The sequence below is a fragment of the Balaenoptera musculus genome, chromosome 11, assembly GCF_009873245.2.
Source record: "Balaenoptera musculus isolate JJ_BM4_2016_0621 chromosome 11, mBalMus1.pri.v3, whole genome shotgun sequence".
NCBI classification, from domain to species: Eukaryota; Metazoa; Chordata; class Mammalia; order Artiodactyla; family Balaenopteridae; genus Balaenoptera; species Balaenoptera musculus.
In genome coordinates this window covers 67,750,272-67,771,296 of record NC_045795.1, presented here as the reverse complement: position 1 = coordinate 67,771,296, position 21,025 = coordinate 67,750,272, and the positions used below count along the sequence as shown (strand labels likewise).

Here is a 21,025-nt window from a genome sequence, read left to right as displayed (position 1 = left end):
CTGGCTGAATGGATACAAAAAACAAGACCAGTATACATGTTGTCTACAAGAGACCCACTTCAGAACTCGGACACATATAGACTGAATGTGAGGGATGGAAAAGAGATTCCACACGATGGAAATCAAAAGAAGCTGAGTAGCAATACTTGTATCAGACAAAATAGACTGTTACAAGAGATAAGAAAGGACACTACATAATGATCAAGGGATCAATCCAAGAAGAAGATACAACAATTATAAATATATATGCACCCAACATAGGAGCACCTCAATATATAAAGCAAATGCCAACAGCCATAAAAGGGGAAATCGACGGTAACACAATAACAGTGGGGGACTTTAACACCCCACTTACACCAATGGACAGATCATCCAGACAGAAAATCAATAGGGAAACACAAGCCTTAAATGATACATCAGACCAGATGGATTTAATTGACATTTATAGGACATTCCACCCGAAAACAGCAGAATACAATTTCTTCACAAGTGCACATTGAACATTCTCCAGGACAGATCACATCTTGGGACACAAATCAAGCCTCGGTAAATTTAAGAAAACTGAAATCATATCAAGCATCCTTTCCGAACACAATGCTATGAGATTAGAAATCAATTACAGGAAAAAAAAAATTATAAAAAACACAAACACATGGAGGCTAAACAATATGTTACTAAACAACCAATGCATCACTGAAGAAATCAAAGAGGAAATCAAAAAATACCTAGAGACAAATGACGATGAAAACATGACGATCCAAAACCTATGGGCTGCAGCAAAGGCAGTTCCAAGAGGGAAGTTTACAGCAATACGATCTTACCTCAGGAAACAAGAAAAATCTCAAATAAACAACCTAACCTTAGACCTAAAGGAACTAGAGAAAGAAGAACAAACAAAACCCAAAGTGAGTAGAAGAAATCATAAAGATCAGAGCAGAAATAAATGAAATAGACACAAAGAAAACAATAGAAAAGATCAATGAAACTAAAAGCTGGTTCTTTGAAAAGATAAACAAAATTGATAAACCTTTAGCTAGAGATTCATCAGGGAAAAAAGGGAGAGGGCTCAAATCAATAAAATTAGACATGAAAAAAGGGTAAGTAACAAATGACACCACAGAAGTACAAAGGATAATAAGAGACTATTACAAGCAACTATACACCAATAAAATGGACAACCTGGAAGAAATGGACAAATTCTTACAAGGTACAACATTCCAAGACTGAACCAGGAAGAAACAGAACATAGGAACAGACCAATCACAAGTACTGAAATTGAAACTGTGATTAAAAACTTCCAACAAACAAAAGTCAGGACCAGATGACTTCACAGGTGAATTCTATTCAAACATTTAGAGAAGAGTTAACACCTCTCCTTCTCAAACTCTTCCAAAAAGTTGCAGAGGAAGGAACACTCCCAAGCTCATTCTATGAGGCCACTGTCACCCTGATACCAAAACCAGGCAAAGATACCACACAAAAAGAAATTACAGGCCAATATCACTGATGAACACAGACACAAAAATTCTCACCAAAATACTAGCAACAGAATCCAACAGCACATTAAAAGGATCATACACATGATCAAGTGGGGTTATCCCAGGGAATGCAAGGATTCTTCAAACATACGCAAATCAATCAAGTGATACATCATATAACAACTGAAGGAGAAAAAACCATATGATCATCTCAAAAGATGCAGAAAAAGCTTCGATAAAATTCAACACCCATTTATGATAAAAACCCTCCAGAAAGTAGGCATAGAGGGAACTTACCTCAACATAATAAAGGCCATATATGACAAACACACAGCCAACATCATCTCAATGGTGAAAAACTGAAACCATTCCTCTGAGATCAGGAAAGACAGGTTGTCCACTCTCACCACTATTATTCAACACAGTTATGGAAGTTTTAGCCACAGCAATCAGGAAGAAAAAGAAATAAAAGGAATCCAAATCAGAAAAGAAGAAGTAAAGTTGTCACTGTTTGCTGATGACATGATACTATGCATAGAGAATCCTAAAGATGCTACCAGAAAACAACTAGAGCTAATCAATGAATTTGGTAAAGTGTGCAGGATACAAAATTAATGCACAGAACTCTCTTGCATTCCCTGTACACTGATGATGAAAAACTTGAAAGAGAAAATTAAGGAAGCACTCCCATTTACCACTGCAACAAAAGAATAAATACCTAGGAATAAACCTACATAAGGAGACAAAAGACCTATATGCAGAAAACTATAAAGACATGATGAAAGAAATCAAAGGTGACACAACAGATGGAGAGATATACCATGTTCTTGATGGGAAGAATCAACACTGTGAAAATGACTATACTACACAAAGCAATCTACAGATTCAATGCAATCCTTATCAAACTACCAATGGCATTTTTCACAGAACTTGAACAAAAAAATTTCACAATTTGTATGGAAACACAAAAGACCCCAATAGCCAAAGCATCTTGAGAAAGAAAAAAGGAGCTGAAGGAATCAGGCTCCCTGACTTCAGACTACACTACGAAGCTACAGTAATCAAGACAGTATGTACTGGCACAAAAAGAGAAATATAGATCAATGGAACAAGATAGAATGCCCAGAGATAAACCCACTCACATATGGTCACCTTTTTTTTTGATAAAGGAGGCAAGAATATACAATGGAGAAATCACAGCCTCTTCAGTAAGTGGTGCTGGGAAAACTGGACAGCTACATGTAAAAGAATGAAATTAGAACACTCCCTAACACCATACACAAAAATAAACTCAAAATGGGTTAAAGACCTAAATGTAAGACCAGACACTATAAAACTCTTAGAGGAAAACATAGGCAGAACACTCTATGACATAAATCACAGCAAGATCCTTTTTGACCCATCTCCTAGACAAATGGAAATAAAACAAAAATAAACAAATGGGACCTAATGAAACTCAAAAGCTTTTACACAGCAAAGGAAAACATAAACAAGATGAAGAAACGACCCTCAGAATGGGAGAAAATATTTGTAAATGAAGCAACTGACAAAGGATTAATCTCCAAAATTTACAAGCAGCTCATGCTGCTCATTATCAAAAAAACAAACAACCCAATCCAAAAATGGGCAGAAGACCTAAACAGACATTTCTCCAAAGAAGATATACAGATGGCCAACAAACACATGAAAGGATGCTCAACATCACTAATCATTAGAGAAATGCAAATCAAAACTACAATGAGGTATCACCTCACACCGGTCAGAATGGCCATCATCAAAAAATCTACGAACAATAAATGCTGGAGAGGGTGTGGAGAAAAGGGAACCCTCTTGCACTGTTGGTGGAATGTAACTTGATACAGCCACTATGGAGAACAGTATGGAGGTTCCTTAAAATACTAAAAATAGAACTACCATATGACCCAGCAATCCCACTACTGGGCATATACCCTGAGAAAACCATAATTCAGAAAGAGTCATGTACCCCAAAGTTCACTGCAGCTTATTTACAATAGCCAGGACATGGAAGCAACCTAAGTGCCCATTGACAGATGAATGGATAAAGAAGATGTGGCACATACATACAATGGAATATGGTAAAGAAAATGTGGCAAATATATACAATGGAATATTACTCGGCCATAAAAAGAAACAAAATTGAGTTATTTGTAGTGAGGTGGATGGACCTAGAGTCTGTCATACAGAGTGAAGTAAGTCAGAGAAAAACAAATACCTTATGCTAACACATATATATGGAATCTAAAAAAAAAAAAAAAAAAGGTTCTGAAGAACCTAGGGGCAGGACAGGAATAAAGATGCAGACGTAGAGAATGGACTTGAGGACACAGGGAGAAGGAAGGGTAAGCTGGGATGAAGTGAGAGAGTGGCATGGACATATATACACTACCAAATGTAAAATAGATAGCTAGTGGTAAGCAGCTGCATAGCACAGGGAGATCAGCTCGGTGCTTTGTGACCACCTAGAGGGGTGGGATAGGGAGGGTGAGAGGGAGACACAAGAGGGAGGAGATATGGGGATATATGTATAGCGGATTCACTTTGTTATAAAGCAGAAACTAACACAGCACTGTAAAGCAATTATACTCCAATAAAGATGTTAAAAAAAATACATAAGGGCAAAAAGTGGGAAAGGATGAGGCGATAAAAGGGTGTGAACTACAAGGCTCCTCCCCCAAGTAGTGGCTCAGTGGGGGCCCCAAACCAGGTCTTGTGCCCCCACTATCCACTCTAGAGAAAGGGGGTCACGCAGATGTGGCCCTAAGGGCAAGAGGAGGAAAGTGTCTCCTTTGAGTTGGGTCCTGGATGGAGGCACAGGGTCTGCATTGGTGCTGGGCTTGGTGCTGACTCACTCTAGGTCAGGCGCAGCCTTGGGAAGAGTGAGCCTTTGGTCAAGCTGGCAAGGCAGGACAGGGTCCTCGGGGTCAGGTGTCTTTCTACTGCCTCTACAGCATAAGCCTGAGCCAGGAGGTATCCTGCTTCCAGCTATCTGGGAACAGGGAGGGACAACGTCAGCATTAAGGAGGATCCCAAAGCTGCTGAAGACCTGGTCTTAGCTCAGGCTGCGTAACAACTACCAATGGCATTTTTCACAGAACTAGAACAAAAAAATTTCACAATTTCTATGGAAACACAAAAGACCCCGAATAGCCAAAGCAATTTTGAGAAAGAAAAACGGAGCTGGAGGCATCAGGCTCCCTGACTTCAGACTACACTACAAAGCTACAGTAATCAAAACAGTTTGGTACTGGCACAAAAACAGAAATATAGATCAATGGAACAGGAGAGAAAGTCCAGAGATAAACCCACACATCTATGGTCAACTAATCTATGACAAAGGAGGCAAGAATATACAATGGAGAAAAGACAGTCTCTTCAATAAGTGGCTCTGGGAAAACTGGACAGCTACATGTAAAAGAGTGAAATTAGAACACTCCCTAACACCATACACAAAAACAAACTCAAAATGGATTAAAGACCTAAATGTAAGGCCTATACAACTCTCAGAGGAAAATATAGGCAGCACTCAACAGGCACATGAAAAGATGCTCAATATCACTAATCATCAGGGAAATGCAAACCAAAACCACAATGAGCTATCACCTCACACATGTCAGAATGGCTATCATCAAAAAGAATGCAAATAAAAAAAAAAAAAAGAATGCAAATAATGTTGGCAAGGATGTGGAGAAAAGGGAATTCTTATATACTGTTGGTAGAAATATAACTTGGTGCAGCCACTGTGGAAAACAGTATGGAGGTTTCTCAAAAAACTAAAAATAGAACTACCATATGACCCAGCAATTCCATTCCTGGGTATATACCCCAAAAAAACCAAAACACTAATTCAAAAAGATAGATGTGCCCCAATGTTCATAGCAGCATTATTTACAATTGCCAAGATATGGAAGCAACCTAAGTGTCCATCAACAGATGACTGGATAAAGAAGATGTGGTACGTATGTACAATGGAATACCACTCAGCCATAAAAATAATGAAATTTTGCCATTTGAAACAACATGGATGGACTTGGAGGGTATTATGATAAGTGAAATAAGTCAAACAGACAAATATTGTATGATATCACTTATCACTTATATGTGGAATCTAAAAAATAAAACAAACTGGTGACTATAAAAAAAAAGATACAGAGAACTAGTGTTTATCAGTGGGGAGAGGGAAGGAGGGATGGGCAAGATAGGGGTACAGGATTAAGAAGTATGAACTATTATGTATAAAAAAAGCTACAAGGATATATTGTACAACACAGGGAATACAGTCAATATTTTATAATAACTATAACTGGATTATAACCTTTAAAAATTGAATCACTATATTGTACACCTGTAACATATAATACTGTATATCAACTATACTTCAATTAAAGAAAAAACAAGCAAACTAAAATATATGTGTATATATATATATAGTATATGTATATATATTATATATATAAATATATTGTATATATACATTGTATACATATACATTGTATATGTATATATATATACATATATTGCTGACATAAATTGCAGCAATATCTTTTTTCATACACCCCCTAGAGTAATGAAAATAAAAACAAAAATAAACAAATGGGACCTAATTTAACTTAAAAGGTTTTGCACAGCAAAGGAAACCATAAACAAAATGAAAAGACAACCCACATGTGGAGAAAAGGGAACCCTCTTGCACTGTTGGTGGGAATTTAAATTGATACAGCCACTATGGAGAACAGTATGGAGGTTCCTTAAAAAACTAAAAATAGAATTACCATATGACCCAGCAATCCCACTACTGGGCATATACCCAGAGAAAACCATAATTCAAAAAGACACATGCACCCCAATGTTCACTGCAGCACTATTTACAATAGCCACATCATGGAAGCAACCTAAATGCCCATCGACAGACAAATGGATAAAGAAGATGTGGCACATATATAAAATGGAATATTACTCAGCCATAAAAAAAGAACGGAATTGGGTCATTTGTAGAGACGTAGATGGATCTAGAGACTGTCCTACAGGGTGAAGTAAGTCAGAAAGAGAAAAACAAATATCATATATTAATGCATATATGTGGGACCTAGAAAAATGGTACAGATGAACTGGTTTGCAGGGCAGAAACAGAGACACAGATGTAGAGAACAAACGTATGGACACCAAGGGGGGAAAGCAACGGGGGGTGGTGGTGGTGGTGCAATGAACTGCGATATTGGGATTGACGTATATACACTAATATGTATAAAACAGATAACTAATAAGAACCTACAGAAACTAACACACCAGTGTAAAGCAATTATACTCCAATAAAGATGTTAAAAAAAAAAAAAAAGAAAAGACAACCCACAGAATGGAAGAAAGCATTTGCAAACAAAGCGACCGACAAGGGATTAATCTCCAAAATATACAAACAATTCATGCAGCTCAATATCAAAAAAACAAACATCCCAGTCAAAAAATGAGTGGAAGATCTACATAGACATTTCTCCAAAGAAGACATGTACATGGCCAAAAAGCACATGAAAAGATGCTCAACATCATTAATTATTAGAGAAATGCAAATCAAAACTACAATGAGGTATCACCTCACACCAGTCAGAATGGCCATCATCAAAAAATCTACAAACAGTAAATGCTGGAGACGGTGTGGAGAAAAGGGAACCCTCTTGCACTGTTAGTGGGAATGTAAATCGGTACAACCATTATGGAGAACAGTATGGAGGTTCCTTAAAAAACTAAATATAGAACTACCATATGATCCAGCAATCCCACTCCTGGCCATATATCTGGAGAAAACCGTAATTCGAAAAGATACATGCACCCCAATGTTCACTGCAGCACTGTTTACAATAGCCAAGACATGGAAGCAACCTAAATGTCCATCGACAGGTGAATGGATAAAGAAGATCTGGTACATATATACAATGGAATACTACTCAGCCATAAAAAAGAATGAAATAATGTCATTTGCAGCAACATGGATGGACCTAGGAATTGTCATACTGAGTGAAGTTAGACAAAGACAAATATCATATGATATCGCTTATATGTGGAATCTAAAAAAAGTGGTACAAATAAACTTATTTACAAAACAGAAATAGAGTCACCGATGTAGAAAACAAGCTTATGGTTACTGGGGGGAAGTGGAGGAGGAATAAAATGGGAGATTGTGATTCGTATGTATACACTACTATATATAAAATAGATAATAAGGACCTACTGTATAGCACAGGGAACTCTACTCAACAGTCTGTAATGATCTATGGGAAAAGACCTTAAAAAGAGTGGATATATGCATAACTGATTCACTTTGCTGTACACCTGAAACTAACACAACATTGTAAATCAACTATACTCCAATAAAAATTTAAAAAAATAAATTCAACCGCCTCTTGGCCTCTACTGGCCCTGGTGAAAATGGGTATGTAGTATGGGGTTGGGGAACCTCTTCTGTAAAGACAGTAAACACTTGAGGCTTTGGGGGCTACCCCACCCACATCGTTTTTTTTTTTTTAAAACAGCTCCTTAAGAATGGAACAATCATTTTTAGCTCACAGACTGTACAAAACAGGCAGTGGACTAAACTGGCTTTGACCTGCTGACCCCTAGCGTAGGATAACATGTGTCAATGCAAAGTTTAGGGATTAGAACTTGGAAACAGACCACAGTCCATTTCAGCTGTGTTTATTTATTTAAAGGAAGAAATAGTTCTATAGGACTTCTGCAAACAGACTTTTAAGAAAATCTTGGTTACTACTGGCCCACAGAGCGTGTGCAGAAGGCCCAGAATGCCTTCCACGATAGCCTCTTCCTTACCTTGCACCGCCAACAGCTCCCGGCACGTCTCTTAAATCATCAGAAGGTGCCTGCCAGGAAAGGAAACGCGGTCAGCCCCCACCTGCCGCAGCCATGCCCTGGCATTCACCGGGCGCCAGGCCCCGAGCACTCCCTCGTGGCCCAGCAGGAGGCTCCTTGCTATCCCCACACTCCACCCTAGGGTGGATCCTGGGGCCCAGAGAGGCAGAGAGACTCACTCAGTCAGCTAAGACTTCCAACCGTGTCGGTCTGACCCCAGCCCACACTCCCAACCCCTGGGCCAAAGCCTCTCGCCTTCTGCAAGCTCAGCTTGTGCCTCCGGGTCTGGCATCTGAATGTTCCCTGTGCCATCCCACAGGGTCCATGTGGACCATCTACCAACTTGGTACCGGGCCAGCAGAGGACATGGTGAGCAGAGGCTGTGCAGTGCCTGGCAAGGCCCTCCCAATGGTCTCTGGGCAGCGGAGAAGACCCAGGGCTCAGGAGCCTCCTGCTGTGACCCTGGGGAGGGTGAAGGGAGAGTGCAGTGGAGTGCCGGGACAGAGCGAGGACTCTGCCCACTGCCCCAGTGCCACACGGCCATGACACTGTGTTGGTGAAAGGAGACAGGGCTGGGCAGGCCCAGCTACCAAGCACACTCCCCACGCACACAGCAAACGAGCCCCTCGCACCACACCTGCAGTCCTCTTTCTTTCCAAGACACAGGAAGCAGCTCAGGGACCCTCAGGAGCAGCCACGGAAGAAGTAACAGAGTCACAGCGTGTCCCAGATTACCAGGGTGGGTGACGTGCAGAAACAGGCAAAATGGCCCAGGGGTGCCAGACAGCAGGGGGAGAAACTTCCTGATGGGTGTGGAGCCCAAACAAGCCACCCCTGGCCAGGGCCTTCTGAACTTTCCCCAGGGAGTCTGCTCACATGCACTAAGGGTTATGTGGCTTTGCCCCCCAGGGTCCAGTAAGAGAAAACTGCCAATTCCCATCAGTCCAAAGAAAGAGACAGATGACAGACGCTAAGTGAACAGACCCTTAACCACAGAGCAGAGCACACCAAGCACTGGCAGCATCTGCTGCAACTCCAGCCGGGCCACCTCCTACTTCCAGACAGCTTCAGGCACAAGAGCTGGCCGCAGAGGTAACCAACCCCCAGAAGCAGGAGGAGGATGTTACCTGTCCCGCAGGGATGGACTCCAAGGAATCAGAGCATCCCCGCGCAATGGGCCGGTCCTCAGGAGTCAGACTGTCGGTGGATGACAGGCTGCTGGCCAGGGCCTCTTCTTGCACAAACATGATTCCTGGAGAGACCAGGGGCAGGCGGGTGGGGCAGGCGGGGCGGGGAGAGCAGCCATTCAACAAGTGGGGCTGGGCCCTCGGGCTGCCGGCACGGCTGGGGGCTAATCAGACCCCAAACCTAGCCACATGGGCCATAGAAGAAAATGTTGAAACTGAGATCTCAAAGTAACTAGAAGAACAAATGACTGCTTATCTAATCTCAGGGTAGGGAGAGACTTTCTGAGACTAAATCCACAGGAGGAAATTGAGGTGTGACTGCATAAAAGCTAAACTTCTGTAAGTAAAAAAAGAAACCTAAACGACATGAGAAAAAAGTGCTCACAACATTTGTCAAAGGCTTGTATCTTTAATCTATAAAACGCTCTTACAGATAACAAAAAATGGGGGGAGAAAATCAGAAATCCCATTAGGAGACTGCAAAGAATGAACAGACATTCCACAAAAGAATGGCCAACAGGCGTAACACAAGATACAAGCTCACCCTCGTGAGCCATCAAAGAAGGGCAAGCTTGGCCTCTCACTTTGGCAAAGGTCAGGCTGTTTGGCCTAACTGGCAGAGGCAGGCACTGGGGTGCAAGCTGCCCCACCCATTTGGAGAGCAGTCTGGCAATATGTCCACCAAGAGCCTTAAACGTGTTTGCTCCTAGAGCGTCTTCATGGGGAAATGGTTCAAGTCCCCCTACCCGCCACCCCAGCATCCCTGCGGAGTTTTGCAGACACAGGGGCACAAGACCCCTCATCGGAAGGCCAGGCGTTCTTGCAGGCTCGGGTTTCCTCCAGGGCTGGAGAGGACAACCCATGCCCACCTTCCCACAGGACACATCCCACTGACCCTCCCCTGGGCCACCGCCCGTGGACAGCACGCTCTGACTCACTTGGGCTGCTTTTGAAGCCTGCTGACGCTGTTGTATTATTATTACAGCTTGTCTGGGCCCATTACTTCACTCCAGACATTTTCCAGACTGGTTGAGGGTAAAATCTTTTTTTAACTTTCTCCTAAATGCAGCTGATTGGATGAATGCTGGGCATCAACTCTAAGTTTTGCAGAAACCTGGAGGAGCCCAGGGCTTGCCTCCATAGCCTGGCTTTACCACCAGTCACCACGGCCCAAGAAAATACCTCAGAGAACTCAGAGCCCCAGAGGTCACAGGCCCTCGTCCAGCTCAGCTGCTGGCTGGGGTCAGGACAACTCACAATGGCCCAGGTCCTCTGCCCATGGGCTAGGCAGGCAGATGGCCCAAGCCCAGACACCCCCCCAGGGCAAAGCAGCAGGGGCTGTGCACAGGCAGGAAGGGCAGCAGGCACAGAGCCAGGCATGAAGCGTGCTATTCTCTCCTGGAATCCACCCCCTCCTCCCTCACATGCTCAGATCCTACCATCCTTTGACATTCACCTCACATACAACTCCACTGCAAAGTCCTCTCTGCTCTAGACAGACTTCTCTGTCTTCCACAAATGACCCAAATCATTCTGTCCTGTTCTCCCTTGGGGGTACAGCTCATCTTCCCAAGGGGCTCCAAGTTCCTCAGGGGCACTGTCCTGATCATCTTGAAACCCTCCAAAAAGGACGCAGGCAGGGAGCCCTTACTGACCACTTCTGATGGACCAGAAGCAGTGCTAAGTGCTTCCCCAGCATTAGCTCACGCACGCCTCCCATTATTTACCACAGCTCATCAAATCTAAGATGCGTAGATGTGGCGCCATCTTGGTCTCAGCAGGTGTCCACGGAAGGTTTTCACACAACTCCATCACGAATACCAGCTGGCTGACAGCGACTATGAGACGCCACTGACTGAAAGATGCATCTCAATTTCAGAGAAGTCACAAGGTGGAAATGTGTGCATCTTAGAATCGATGAAGTAGGGTAGAGAAAACAGAGCTTCGGGAGGTAACAAGTTGCTTGAGGGACCACAGCCAGAAAGCTGGGATGCAAACTCAGGTGACCCAGCCCAGGTGCCTGCTCCGAACCACTTCTCTACGGCCTCCTCTCAGCCCCTGGACCTGGCTGGAGAATCCACTCGGTCATTTTGCACATCAGTCCCTGTGGCCACAACCCTCCATGGCTCCAACAAGCTGGCTAACAGCTCCTGAGATGACCAGAGGCCTGGTGTTTACTGGACAGCACCCCTCCAGGCAGGCCCCCGGGGGCCCAGTTTATTCACAAGTATGTTCACTTCTACAGAACTGGGCTGGGAACAAAGCTGCTCCCGCACCTAGGGAGAAATCCTCGCCCATGCAGGCAAAGTCCAATAGCACGTGGCTGAACACAAACTTCTGCGGATTCCTCCACGTTAGCAAGAAAAAGAACATTTTCCTGTCACTACCCACCCAAGCCCTGTTTGGAACTGAGGAAATGTGGATAGGGACAGTCTTTCTGCTTCCTTCCTGGACTGTGGTCTGTACAAACAAGTGGTCAGAAAGGGCCACTCAGAGAATGGGACAGGGGACATTAGAATGCTTAGACGGGGCCCAACCTTTGTTGTTTCTCACCAAAAGGAAAGAGATGTGCACACAGAGACATCCACTGCAGTTTTATTTATAAGAGGTGCAGATCTGGAGACAACGTCTAAAGGTCCAGTAGCGGGAAGGGGGAAGACTACAGTGAGCCACTGCATGGCGCATCCCCAGGAGCGGGGGCAGCGAGGAAAGGGGCTGAGGCCTGGGCCTGGCTGGTGCAGAGGCTTTGCCACCAAAGGGGGCGCTGCCCGCAGCTACGGCTGTAGGGGCAGACGCCTCCCTCGCCGCCTGCGGCTCACTCATTCCCCGACTCAACAAACGCTGACTGAGAACAGGCTGGGCCCTGGCCCCAGAGCCTAGCCGTGCAGTCCCCCCCACAGGCACCCAGGGCTGTGACGGGCAGCGCGGGGCGGGGGGCCTAAGGAGGGCTCTGGCCCCTTGGCAGGAGACACGGTCAGGGAAGCATCTTCACAGTGATACAAACCCCCTCCCCTTTTACGTAAAAAAAATAAAACCGAAATTTCTCAGTCAAGAGTGTTACAAAAGCAAACGGACGACTGCTCCAGCACCAACGTCCCCATCCACTCTCTGGCTCACATCCACGGCTGTGACCTCGGCGCGCTGCCCTGCGCAGGCTCTCTGACTCAACCCAGCACTTCTCCTTTCTTATCCAGCCTTCCCCTCTCGGCTGTGATGGCTGCAGGGTATTCTGGACCACTGCTTAATCTCCCTCTCACTCTCTGACGTCCATCATGGCCCATGTTTGGCTAGCATAAACAGTGCTGCTGTGAGCATCTCACCTCCGACTTCCCTGTTATCTTATCCCGCTAAGATAAAATCCCCACCAGCGGGGTTACCAGGTCAAGGGGTGGGAACGTTTTTCTGGCTCTTGAAACATAGGGTCAAACTGTTTTCCCAAGACCTCACACCAAGTTCTCCGTCTCCAGGAGCCCGGGTGGGCGGCGTTCTTTCCTGTGTGTCCCGAGCCTCGGCTCCACTCGGGACGGCACACCCTCCCCTCTTCCGTGGGGGCCGGGCCAGCAGACACTCATGGGACCTGCTTCACTCACTCATCTCCGAGGATGCCTGGGTTCAGAGGTGAAAGCCCTTTGAAAACGCTAAGACAGTGGGTGGATGAAAGGGATTGGTCTTCCATGGGTTCACAGACAGCCCATCTTGGCCCCACCAACAGAGTGTTTGGGGCTGGGTGATACCACCAGGGCCACGGCAATGAGGCACGCTCCCCACGCAGGTATCGGGGTGCCCGACCTAGGGAAGTAACCAGGCCTGGGTTCCCATGAACAAGGAGCCAGTCTGCCCCCACTGCCTGTGGGACAGTGGGGTCCTCATGGGCCAGCAGCCAGTTCAAAGAGCACACGCCGTGGTACCCTAGAGGATCTGGATGTGTGTGTCAGAGCAATTGGGAGTCCTCACTAAGCAAACCTCAGCCAGGCACCCCCCAGCCATGCGCCACCCCGAGAGGGGCTGGTGTGGAGACAGCACCACGCCCTCCCTGCATCTGAACCGTGTAGGGAACAGGTGCCGGCATCTCTCCCCCAACCCCAGCCCAGCTGGGGGCCCAGGCAGGGCACGTGCAGCTCTGCCAGGGAGAAAGATACACACGCGATTACCTTGGTTGGAGAGGATGGGCTGGGGCAGGGAGGCAGAGGTGGGAGCCACGGTGGGAGGGGAGCTGCTGGGCCTGACGCACGGGGCAGCAGAGAGCCTAGAATCCTCACTGACCTGAGGAGAGGTGCCGAGTCAGTCGGGGAGAGGAGACAGATCCAGAAGAAGAGAACAGAACTTGGCAGAGCCTGAGATATGAGGAGCTCATGGCTCTCACAAACATCGGTGACAGGGAAAGAGATCTTAACTAACCCTCGGCAACCCCATGCGGCAAGTCCTATCACCACCCCCATCTCACAGATGAGAACAGAGGGAGCGTGAAAGCCCAGGGTCATGCAGCCTGGGGGGCAGGGGGTGCAGCCAGGACTCCATGGCCCGGAGTGCTCCCTGGCCCAGTTCCACTGCAAGCCAGCTCCTTCCTCGGCTGGCTCCTCACCACCCCTCCTCCCACCTCCCACACAAAGACCCACCTTCTTCTCGGGGTTGCTTAATTTGGACTTGACCTCCTTGGCTTTCTGAATCGCTTTCAGCACTTCCACTGTGTCCAACTCCTTCTCTGTGGTCACTGTGTTGTCCAGACAGACCTACAGTGTCCAGAAAATGGCTATCAGCATAGGTGCTGGCAAGCATGGAGGGAGAAGAATGGCAGGGTCCCACCGAGGTGTGGGCCAGGCCCCGTGAGGACACAGGAGGCTGCGGAGGCTCAGCCTGCTGGGAGGTGAGCTCCTCGCCACCCATGGAAGTGACCTGGGAGCTCCTTGGAGTGGCCCAGGGAGGTCCCACACTGCCTGGCCCAGTTCTGGGAGTCCCTCTCCAGGAAGGGAAGGCAGGGCTGCAGGGTCCACTGAGAAGGCCTCCGGGGTGGCTGGGAGAGGGGTGAAGGTGGTGCCTTGAACTAAGCCTCCAATTATGGCGGAACTCAGATCTGCAAAGAGCAAGGGGAGGGCCTTCTGGACTGGGGAACTGGGAGGGCAAAGGTATGGGAAGCAGGCAGAAGGGCAGGGACCCCACCTGCAAGTGCAGGAGGGAGCTGTGGGCCGGCAGGCAGTGGGGAGCAGCAGTGTGGTCAAATGAGGGAACGTCCCAAGGGCCTGGGAGCCAGGGAGGGGAGGAGGTGACATCTTGTGAATGTTGTCTTGGTGACAGTGTGGAGAAAGGTGCACTTGGGGCTGAAAAGAGATTGGTGTTGGGGGGGGGGGGTCGGGGGGAGGATGCAAACAGACTCCCAGGTATCTTCCTGGAGGCAGACCTGTTGGGCTGGCGGGGCAGCAGGCGGCCACTTGGCAAACAGCAGATACTGGGCTGGGTGACGCTGGCCAAGGTGGGCAAACCCTTCAGGTTTATGGTCAGACTTTATGGCCAGAGGTTGTCCAGGAAATATAATTATTTCAGACATCTTATTCCTGACCCTTGTCTACAATAAACATTACTTTTTAACAAGTTGAAGACAGTCAGTCCCTCCACACTCAGGCTGTGCCTATTGGTTCCTGGGGAGCACCCCGACCTGAAGCTCTGACAAAGGCGAGGGGAAGCCCACTGAGGAAGCACGGCAGCCGGTAGCCCCCAAGAAGAGATGCATGAGGGAACCTTTTCCTGGGGAGGCAGCGGACTTCCCAGATCTGAAAGGCCCCTCAGGGTCAGGACGTCCTTCTGAAGCAGGCAAGTATACGTAAGCGGATGTCACCTCCAGCTGACCCCTCCCTGAGCAGCTTACCTCCGAGGCCCGCTCTCCGAACTGAGCCAGCACCTTGGTCCGGTAGTCAGGGATGATGCTCAGAGGGTTGTTCAGCAGAGCCACGTGCTCCAGACACGGGAGGCTGCCGATGCTCCTGACCTCCTCCATCTGCAAGGCATTCCCGCGTCCCTTCTTTAACACTTCAGCAAGGTGACCGCTCACTTGACAGCCAAAGAAAGGAAGCCCACCATTCTCGCTAAAGTGATCAACGCCAAGGCACAGCCACTCCAGAACCCCAAGACCCTTCTGGGGCACGGCTCACCTGTTCGATTCTGTTGTCGCTAAGATCCAGGTTGACCAGGGAGTAGAGCTTGTGCAGGCCACTCAGACTCCCCAGGAGATTGCCTGCCAGGTTCAGGGTCTTGATGTTCCCCAGTTTGGTGTGAACCCCTTCCAAGAAGGACAGCTTGTTGTAGGACAGGTCCAGGTGCACGAGGTTGTACAGGTGCTGCGGCAGCATTGAGAACAGAGTAAAGTGGTTAAGGTCAAGGCTCCAAAGAAATGGGACTGACATTAAGGGTGTGATGGGCCTTCCGACCTAAAACGACCAGTTCCTCTGACAGTTATTCCGAAGGGAACTCCCTCTTCCCTGCGCAGGTTACAGCCCAGCTGCATCCCCCGCAGGGGCAGCACGGCCCACAGCGTAGGCACGGGCTTTGAAAATGAGGCTGTCCGTCTTCACAATGGAGGCACATCATCTTCATCACGCTCTATTTGTATTTACACATCTTTTCTAATTTTTGGGAACTAGAGCAACAAACGCTCAGTGCATCATTGGGACCCAGAGGGAAGGGCAGCAGCCCCTGCCTTTATAAACCTCTGGTGCACCCAGACACCTTTCGAGTGCCCATGAGAGAAACCCCAGAGCATGGCCAAACTCCCAAGGCTGCATCTCAGGAGAATGGGACCTTGTGAGAAGCCTGCAGGCAATGATGGTCTCCAAAGACACAAATTACCTGCAGATTGTCCACGACCAGCACTCCATTGTGACTCAGGTCCAGGAACTCAATCTTTGGAATCAGTTTCTTGTGAAAGAAAAGATAACACATGACGTTATCCTAGGAAGCTGGACCCCACGTGGCCCCTGGACATGGTGGACAGACAACCTGCGAGGCTTCCTCCTGACCACGGACTCCTGGGCTGGCCATCTGTGCAGGGCCCCTGACGTGACACCTCCCAGTGCCCACCCAGCAGCACGTCCTCAGGAACACATAACACAGGGACTCCAGTACTGAGCATGACCCACTGTTTTTACGGAACACTTGGCTTGTAAAAATGACAAATGGCAAGGTTGCAGACAGAAGGTGTGTCCTTCAACTCTACCCACACCCACTGAGAGGCACAAGTACAGGAATCACAGTCCTACTGCCCAAGTACCATCTGGATGTCACTCTTACATGGGCACATCTGGAACCTTTCTTTTTTTTTGGCCGTGCCACGTGGCATGCGGGATCTTAGTTCCCCGACCAGGGATCAAACCCATGCTCCCTGCAGTGGAAGTGCACAGTCTTAACGACTGGACCACCAGGGAAGTCCCTGGAACCTATAGACTGATTTTTCTGCTACACTCCTTGGGAATAAATTTCACCACTTATTGTGTTTCTGTTCTATCAAATGTACATGCAATTAATACGCTTCATTTGGTTCTAAGCACTCCTCACCTCGTTTAAATAACCCCATTTTGAAATTAACTTAAAAATTGCAGGCAATGCACAGAGCACTGGGTACAGGTTTTCGGTGGTTTTTCTAGAAAAAGCCAGGTTAAATACCCAACCCAGGGTCTGGTCAGGCCATGGAGAGCGTACCACAGACTCATCGATCTCAGAGATGCTGTTGTGGCTCAAGTCCAGAGCGGTCAGCGCCTGCCACGTGGGGATGACGGCAGTCACAGTGCCCTCCAGGGCTGCGCCTGCTGGCTCCCACTCATCAAATTCTGAGGCTTCAGGAACGAGGACTTCCTGTGTAAGAACATCTGGTGAGCACCACACGTGGGCCCTCACGCAACACTGACTGGGAACACAATCATTGCAAAATTTCAGGAAGGGCTGGAGCATATTTAGTATGTGGAAGTGAACTTGCATTAAAATGGGGCTTTTGGTTCATATGCCTTGAAATGATTGTGAAATAACTGGAGTTCAGAAACATAACAGCCACTTGGAATATGTTCTGGCCCTACTTGAGCAAATGCTTTTCCAGCTCCCAAGAGCCTAGTTATACGGTGATGCCTTTTCTGGCTTAAATCTCAGAGACTGAAGGTCAGAATTTGCAGTGTTTCCAGGCAACTGTGCTTTACAAGCTGGCACTGCGGTCCCCGTGGTGGACAGTAGGCCCTTTAACCATTACTTCACAAGGTAAAATCCAGCAGTCCTGAGACAGGGGAGCAGCACGGAGCACAGGGGCACCATCCAAGGGGAGGGAGGCAGGCAGGCCTCCTCCTTTCGATTTCTGATGCCCTTTGATAAGACCTCTCCTCTTTCAATGGATCATCTTGGGCTCCTTGAGCCAGGCAGCAGGGAGTGCCTCCCAGAGGGGCAAGGCTGCCTGACACAAGCCTCCTTCTTTCAGCCAGTAGCCTCAAGACAAAGACTTTTCACCAAACCCAAATCTTGATCAGACACTCTAAGTTCTAAAAGTGCCGCAATGTTTCTTTCTAGAAGAATTTTAACATTACTAAGATGCAACCCATAAAGAGAGAGATCTCTTACACTCTCAGTTTGCCTATTTGTGTCACTCACATACAAACAACAGGGCCCAGCATACACAACTTGGCCTGTCTGCTCAAGTCCACTGAGAATAAGATATGAACAAGTGCCACACCAAGGCTTTCTATGTTTAGAGAAACATTTCTATCAGTCCACCTAATAAATGTTCTGACACTCGCCGCTGCTAAACAATTTGGTTATTAAAAAACCAGTGGCTTTTTCCATGGGGAGGGGTTACCCAGTTCCTTAAAATCTCTCATTTAACAGTGCTGATTTTGGACTGAAGCGTCCCAGGGACTGTCGAGCACTGGGAGGCCCCACATGAGTGAGTGGCTGCCCAGGGGAAAGTCTGGCTTCTGGTTCCTGACAGACGGCAGCAGAGTCCGCATGATCCTCCGTGGGGAGACCACAGTGCAGGACCCTGCCCCTCAGACAGCACCCTGGGCGGTCACAGGTTGCGCTTACCTTCATGGAAGTTGCTGAGAAGCGGACACTCATCGTGGCCAAGGTGGGCTTGGATGCGACCAGCCCCCGGATGCGCTGGGCATCACAGTGACTTATCTGGAACAAGAACAGCTACGTCTCAGAAACGGCATCACTGCTCCACCAGAAGTCCCGGGAAGTGGGTGTTCATCACCCACACACAAAAGGAGCACAACCATCGGTGACCCCGAATCCTTCGAGGCAGGCGGCGACTTAAACCCCAAGTCTCTCCTTTCCCCAATTTTTAGTGCTAATTAAACATTCTCTGAAGTAGCTTATGAGACAATGAACCATGAACTCCATTTTCTCTGAAGGGCTGCTTCGGGCTTGGCAGCTAAACACAAAGTGAGGGGCAGGGACACCAGAGCTGGAGAGCCGATGACTTCACTGGCCTCACTTCACTGGCCTCAGTGGCCCTGCAGGAGGAGGGAGGGGTACAGGCCAAAGCACCCTCCCTCAAGCCACCTGCCCAAGTGCTACACACCCCGCCCGGCGGAGCCTCAGCCTGCCCAGCCAGGCACTCCTCTCACTTCCCAGCCCCACTCACCTGTGCTGGTCGAGGCACAAATGCTCATCAAGGGAGTGGCCCTCAAGGTCTCTGAGACAATTCCAGCACATCACAGAGTCAGACACAGCTGAACTCAGATCCCAGCTTCCCCCTCGTTAACTGTGTGATCCTGGCCAAACTTCCTTACCTCCCTAAGCCTCGGTTTCCTCAACTGTAAAATGGGAATACAAGTGCCCACTTCACATGGTTGAGAAGATTCCATTAAGGAGTGAACATCAGACATGGGGCAAAGGGCTGAACACAAAAGCACTGATTTCTCATTGCTGAGATGAGAAATTTTTTATTATTCATTACTGAGTCTCCTCTCATTTATTTAAAAAGTGGTTAACAAAATTGGCATTGTGAACCCAGGAGTTTAGCAGTGAGTAATGTAAAGTATTTCTTGTTAGGTGTAGGCATGCCAGAGAGCAGAGGACCCTCCAAACCATCTGCTGATCTGCCTTGGGAGACAAAGACTTGGAATTGGCTCTGCCTGACCCTCAGGATGGCTTCCCAGCACCTCAACTTGCACAATGAGGAAGCCCAGAAGGAGCTGGGCACTGGTGCTCCATCCTGTCCAAATGCTGCAGGGGTGGGGACATGCAGACCAGCCAAGAGTAGCAGAAGCCCCTCTTTCTCCGCCTTCAGATGGGCCTGACTTACCTAAATGGAATCTGCCACATACTGACAAACAGAAAAGCAACAGTGCCTTACAATTAAATCCAGACACCTAACATTGGGAACACTCCCTAGCCAAAGATAGGATGGTCAGAATGCAAGACCATCCTGCACAGGGCTCAGCCCCGCCTGCATTCCAGGGGCCCTGGGCCTTACCTCCACCTGATGAAGAGACTTGAATATTGACAGATCAAAAGGCAGGAGCTGCTCCTGAATGTTGCTGGTCCCAAAAGGTCCTTCTGTGCCAGAAACCTACAGCCAAATAAATGGCTTGAATTAGAGATGCTGCTGTAACAACCACATCCCATCCATGTTCACAGGGCGGTGCTACAGCAACTACCAAACCACACTCGAAGCTTCGCCTGGCTGTGAGAGTCAGGCTGGGCATGTACTCCCACCCACCACTTCCACGGTCAACAAAGCAGGCTAAAGCCAAGGTTTAAAGCGAGGGGCCATTGGTTCACGACTGCCCCCTGGTGCTCACAGCCGAAAGCACAGTGCCAAGATCACCAAATGCAGCCTTCCTTCCCTCAGGGCCCACGGAGTCTATACACACACACACACACACACACACACACACACAAGGAGGTGCGTGCCCACGGAGTCTATACACACACACACACACACACACACACACACACACACACTAGGAGGTGCGTGCCCACGACTGAGTAGCTCTCCCCGACCAAGCTGCCCCATCTTTACCTTAAGGTACTTAAGGCGACAGGTGAAGTCCAGGATGTGCCCCAGGTCAGTCTTGGCATCCCCGCTGGCGCACGTGGGCTTTCCCTGCTGCAGCTGCTCGGTGACCGCGTACAGCTGCAGGGGCCTGATGGCAAAGACCTCGCCGGCCCCCAGGAGCTGTTCTCCTGCAACAGCCACAGCCCGTGGGGTGAGCACTGAGCCCCAGCCCCATCCCCATTGTGCGGCCAGGGCACCGGCACACCTGGCCAACAGTGGACAAGCACTTGGTCAGCACCCATTAGATGCACCGAGTCAGGAAGAAGCCATGGTCCTGAGAATGCAGGAGCGGCCCCCCTCCTGAGCTGACTGCACGCAGGGGAGACCCAGGACATGTGATTACAAAGGAGGGAAGGGCCACAGAAATTTGCAGCTGGGGAACCTCCCTGAGGTGAGGATGAGTTAAAATCTGAGGCACTGGGCCAGGAGAAAGCTGATGCAGGCAGCACTGT

At 48.1% G+C, this 21,025-nt stretch overlaps 1 protein-coding gene across 8 annotated transcripts in view; it reads right to left on the bottom strand.

The window, feature by feature from the left end:
• NISCH (nischarin) overlaps window positions 1-21,025 on the bottom strand; it is a 35,452-nt gene that overhangs the window by 2,483 nt on the left and 11,944 nt on the right. The window contains exons 5-15 of one of the 8 annotated variants that reach the window (XM_036869587.1): window positions 20,538-20,701; window positions 19,989-20,084; window positions 18,590-18,685; window positions 17,228-17,380; window positions 16,379-16,447; window positions 15,685-15,870; window positions 15,402-15,530; window positions 14,158-14,271; window positions 13,693-13,804; window positions 9,482-9,606; window positions 8,316-8,365 (exon numbers count right to left, since the gene is read on the bottom strand). In XM_036869587.1, the coding sequence (XP_036725482.1) occupies window positions 8,316-8,365; window positions 9,482-9,606; window positions 13,693-13,804; window positions 14,158-14,271; window positions 15,402-15,530; window positions 15,685-15,870; window positions 16,379-16,447; window positions 17,228-17,380; window positions 18,590-18,685; window positions 19,989-20,084; window positions 20,538-20,701 (1,294 nt within the window). The other 7 variants (XR_005021908.1, XR_005021909.1, XM_036869593.1 and 4 more) reach the window with 7 other exon arrangements.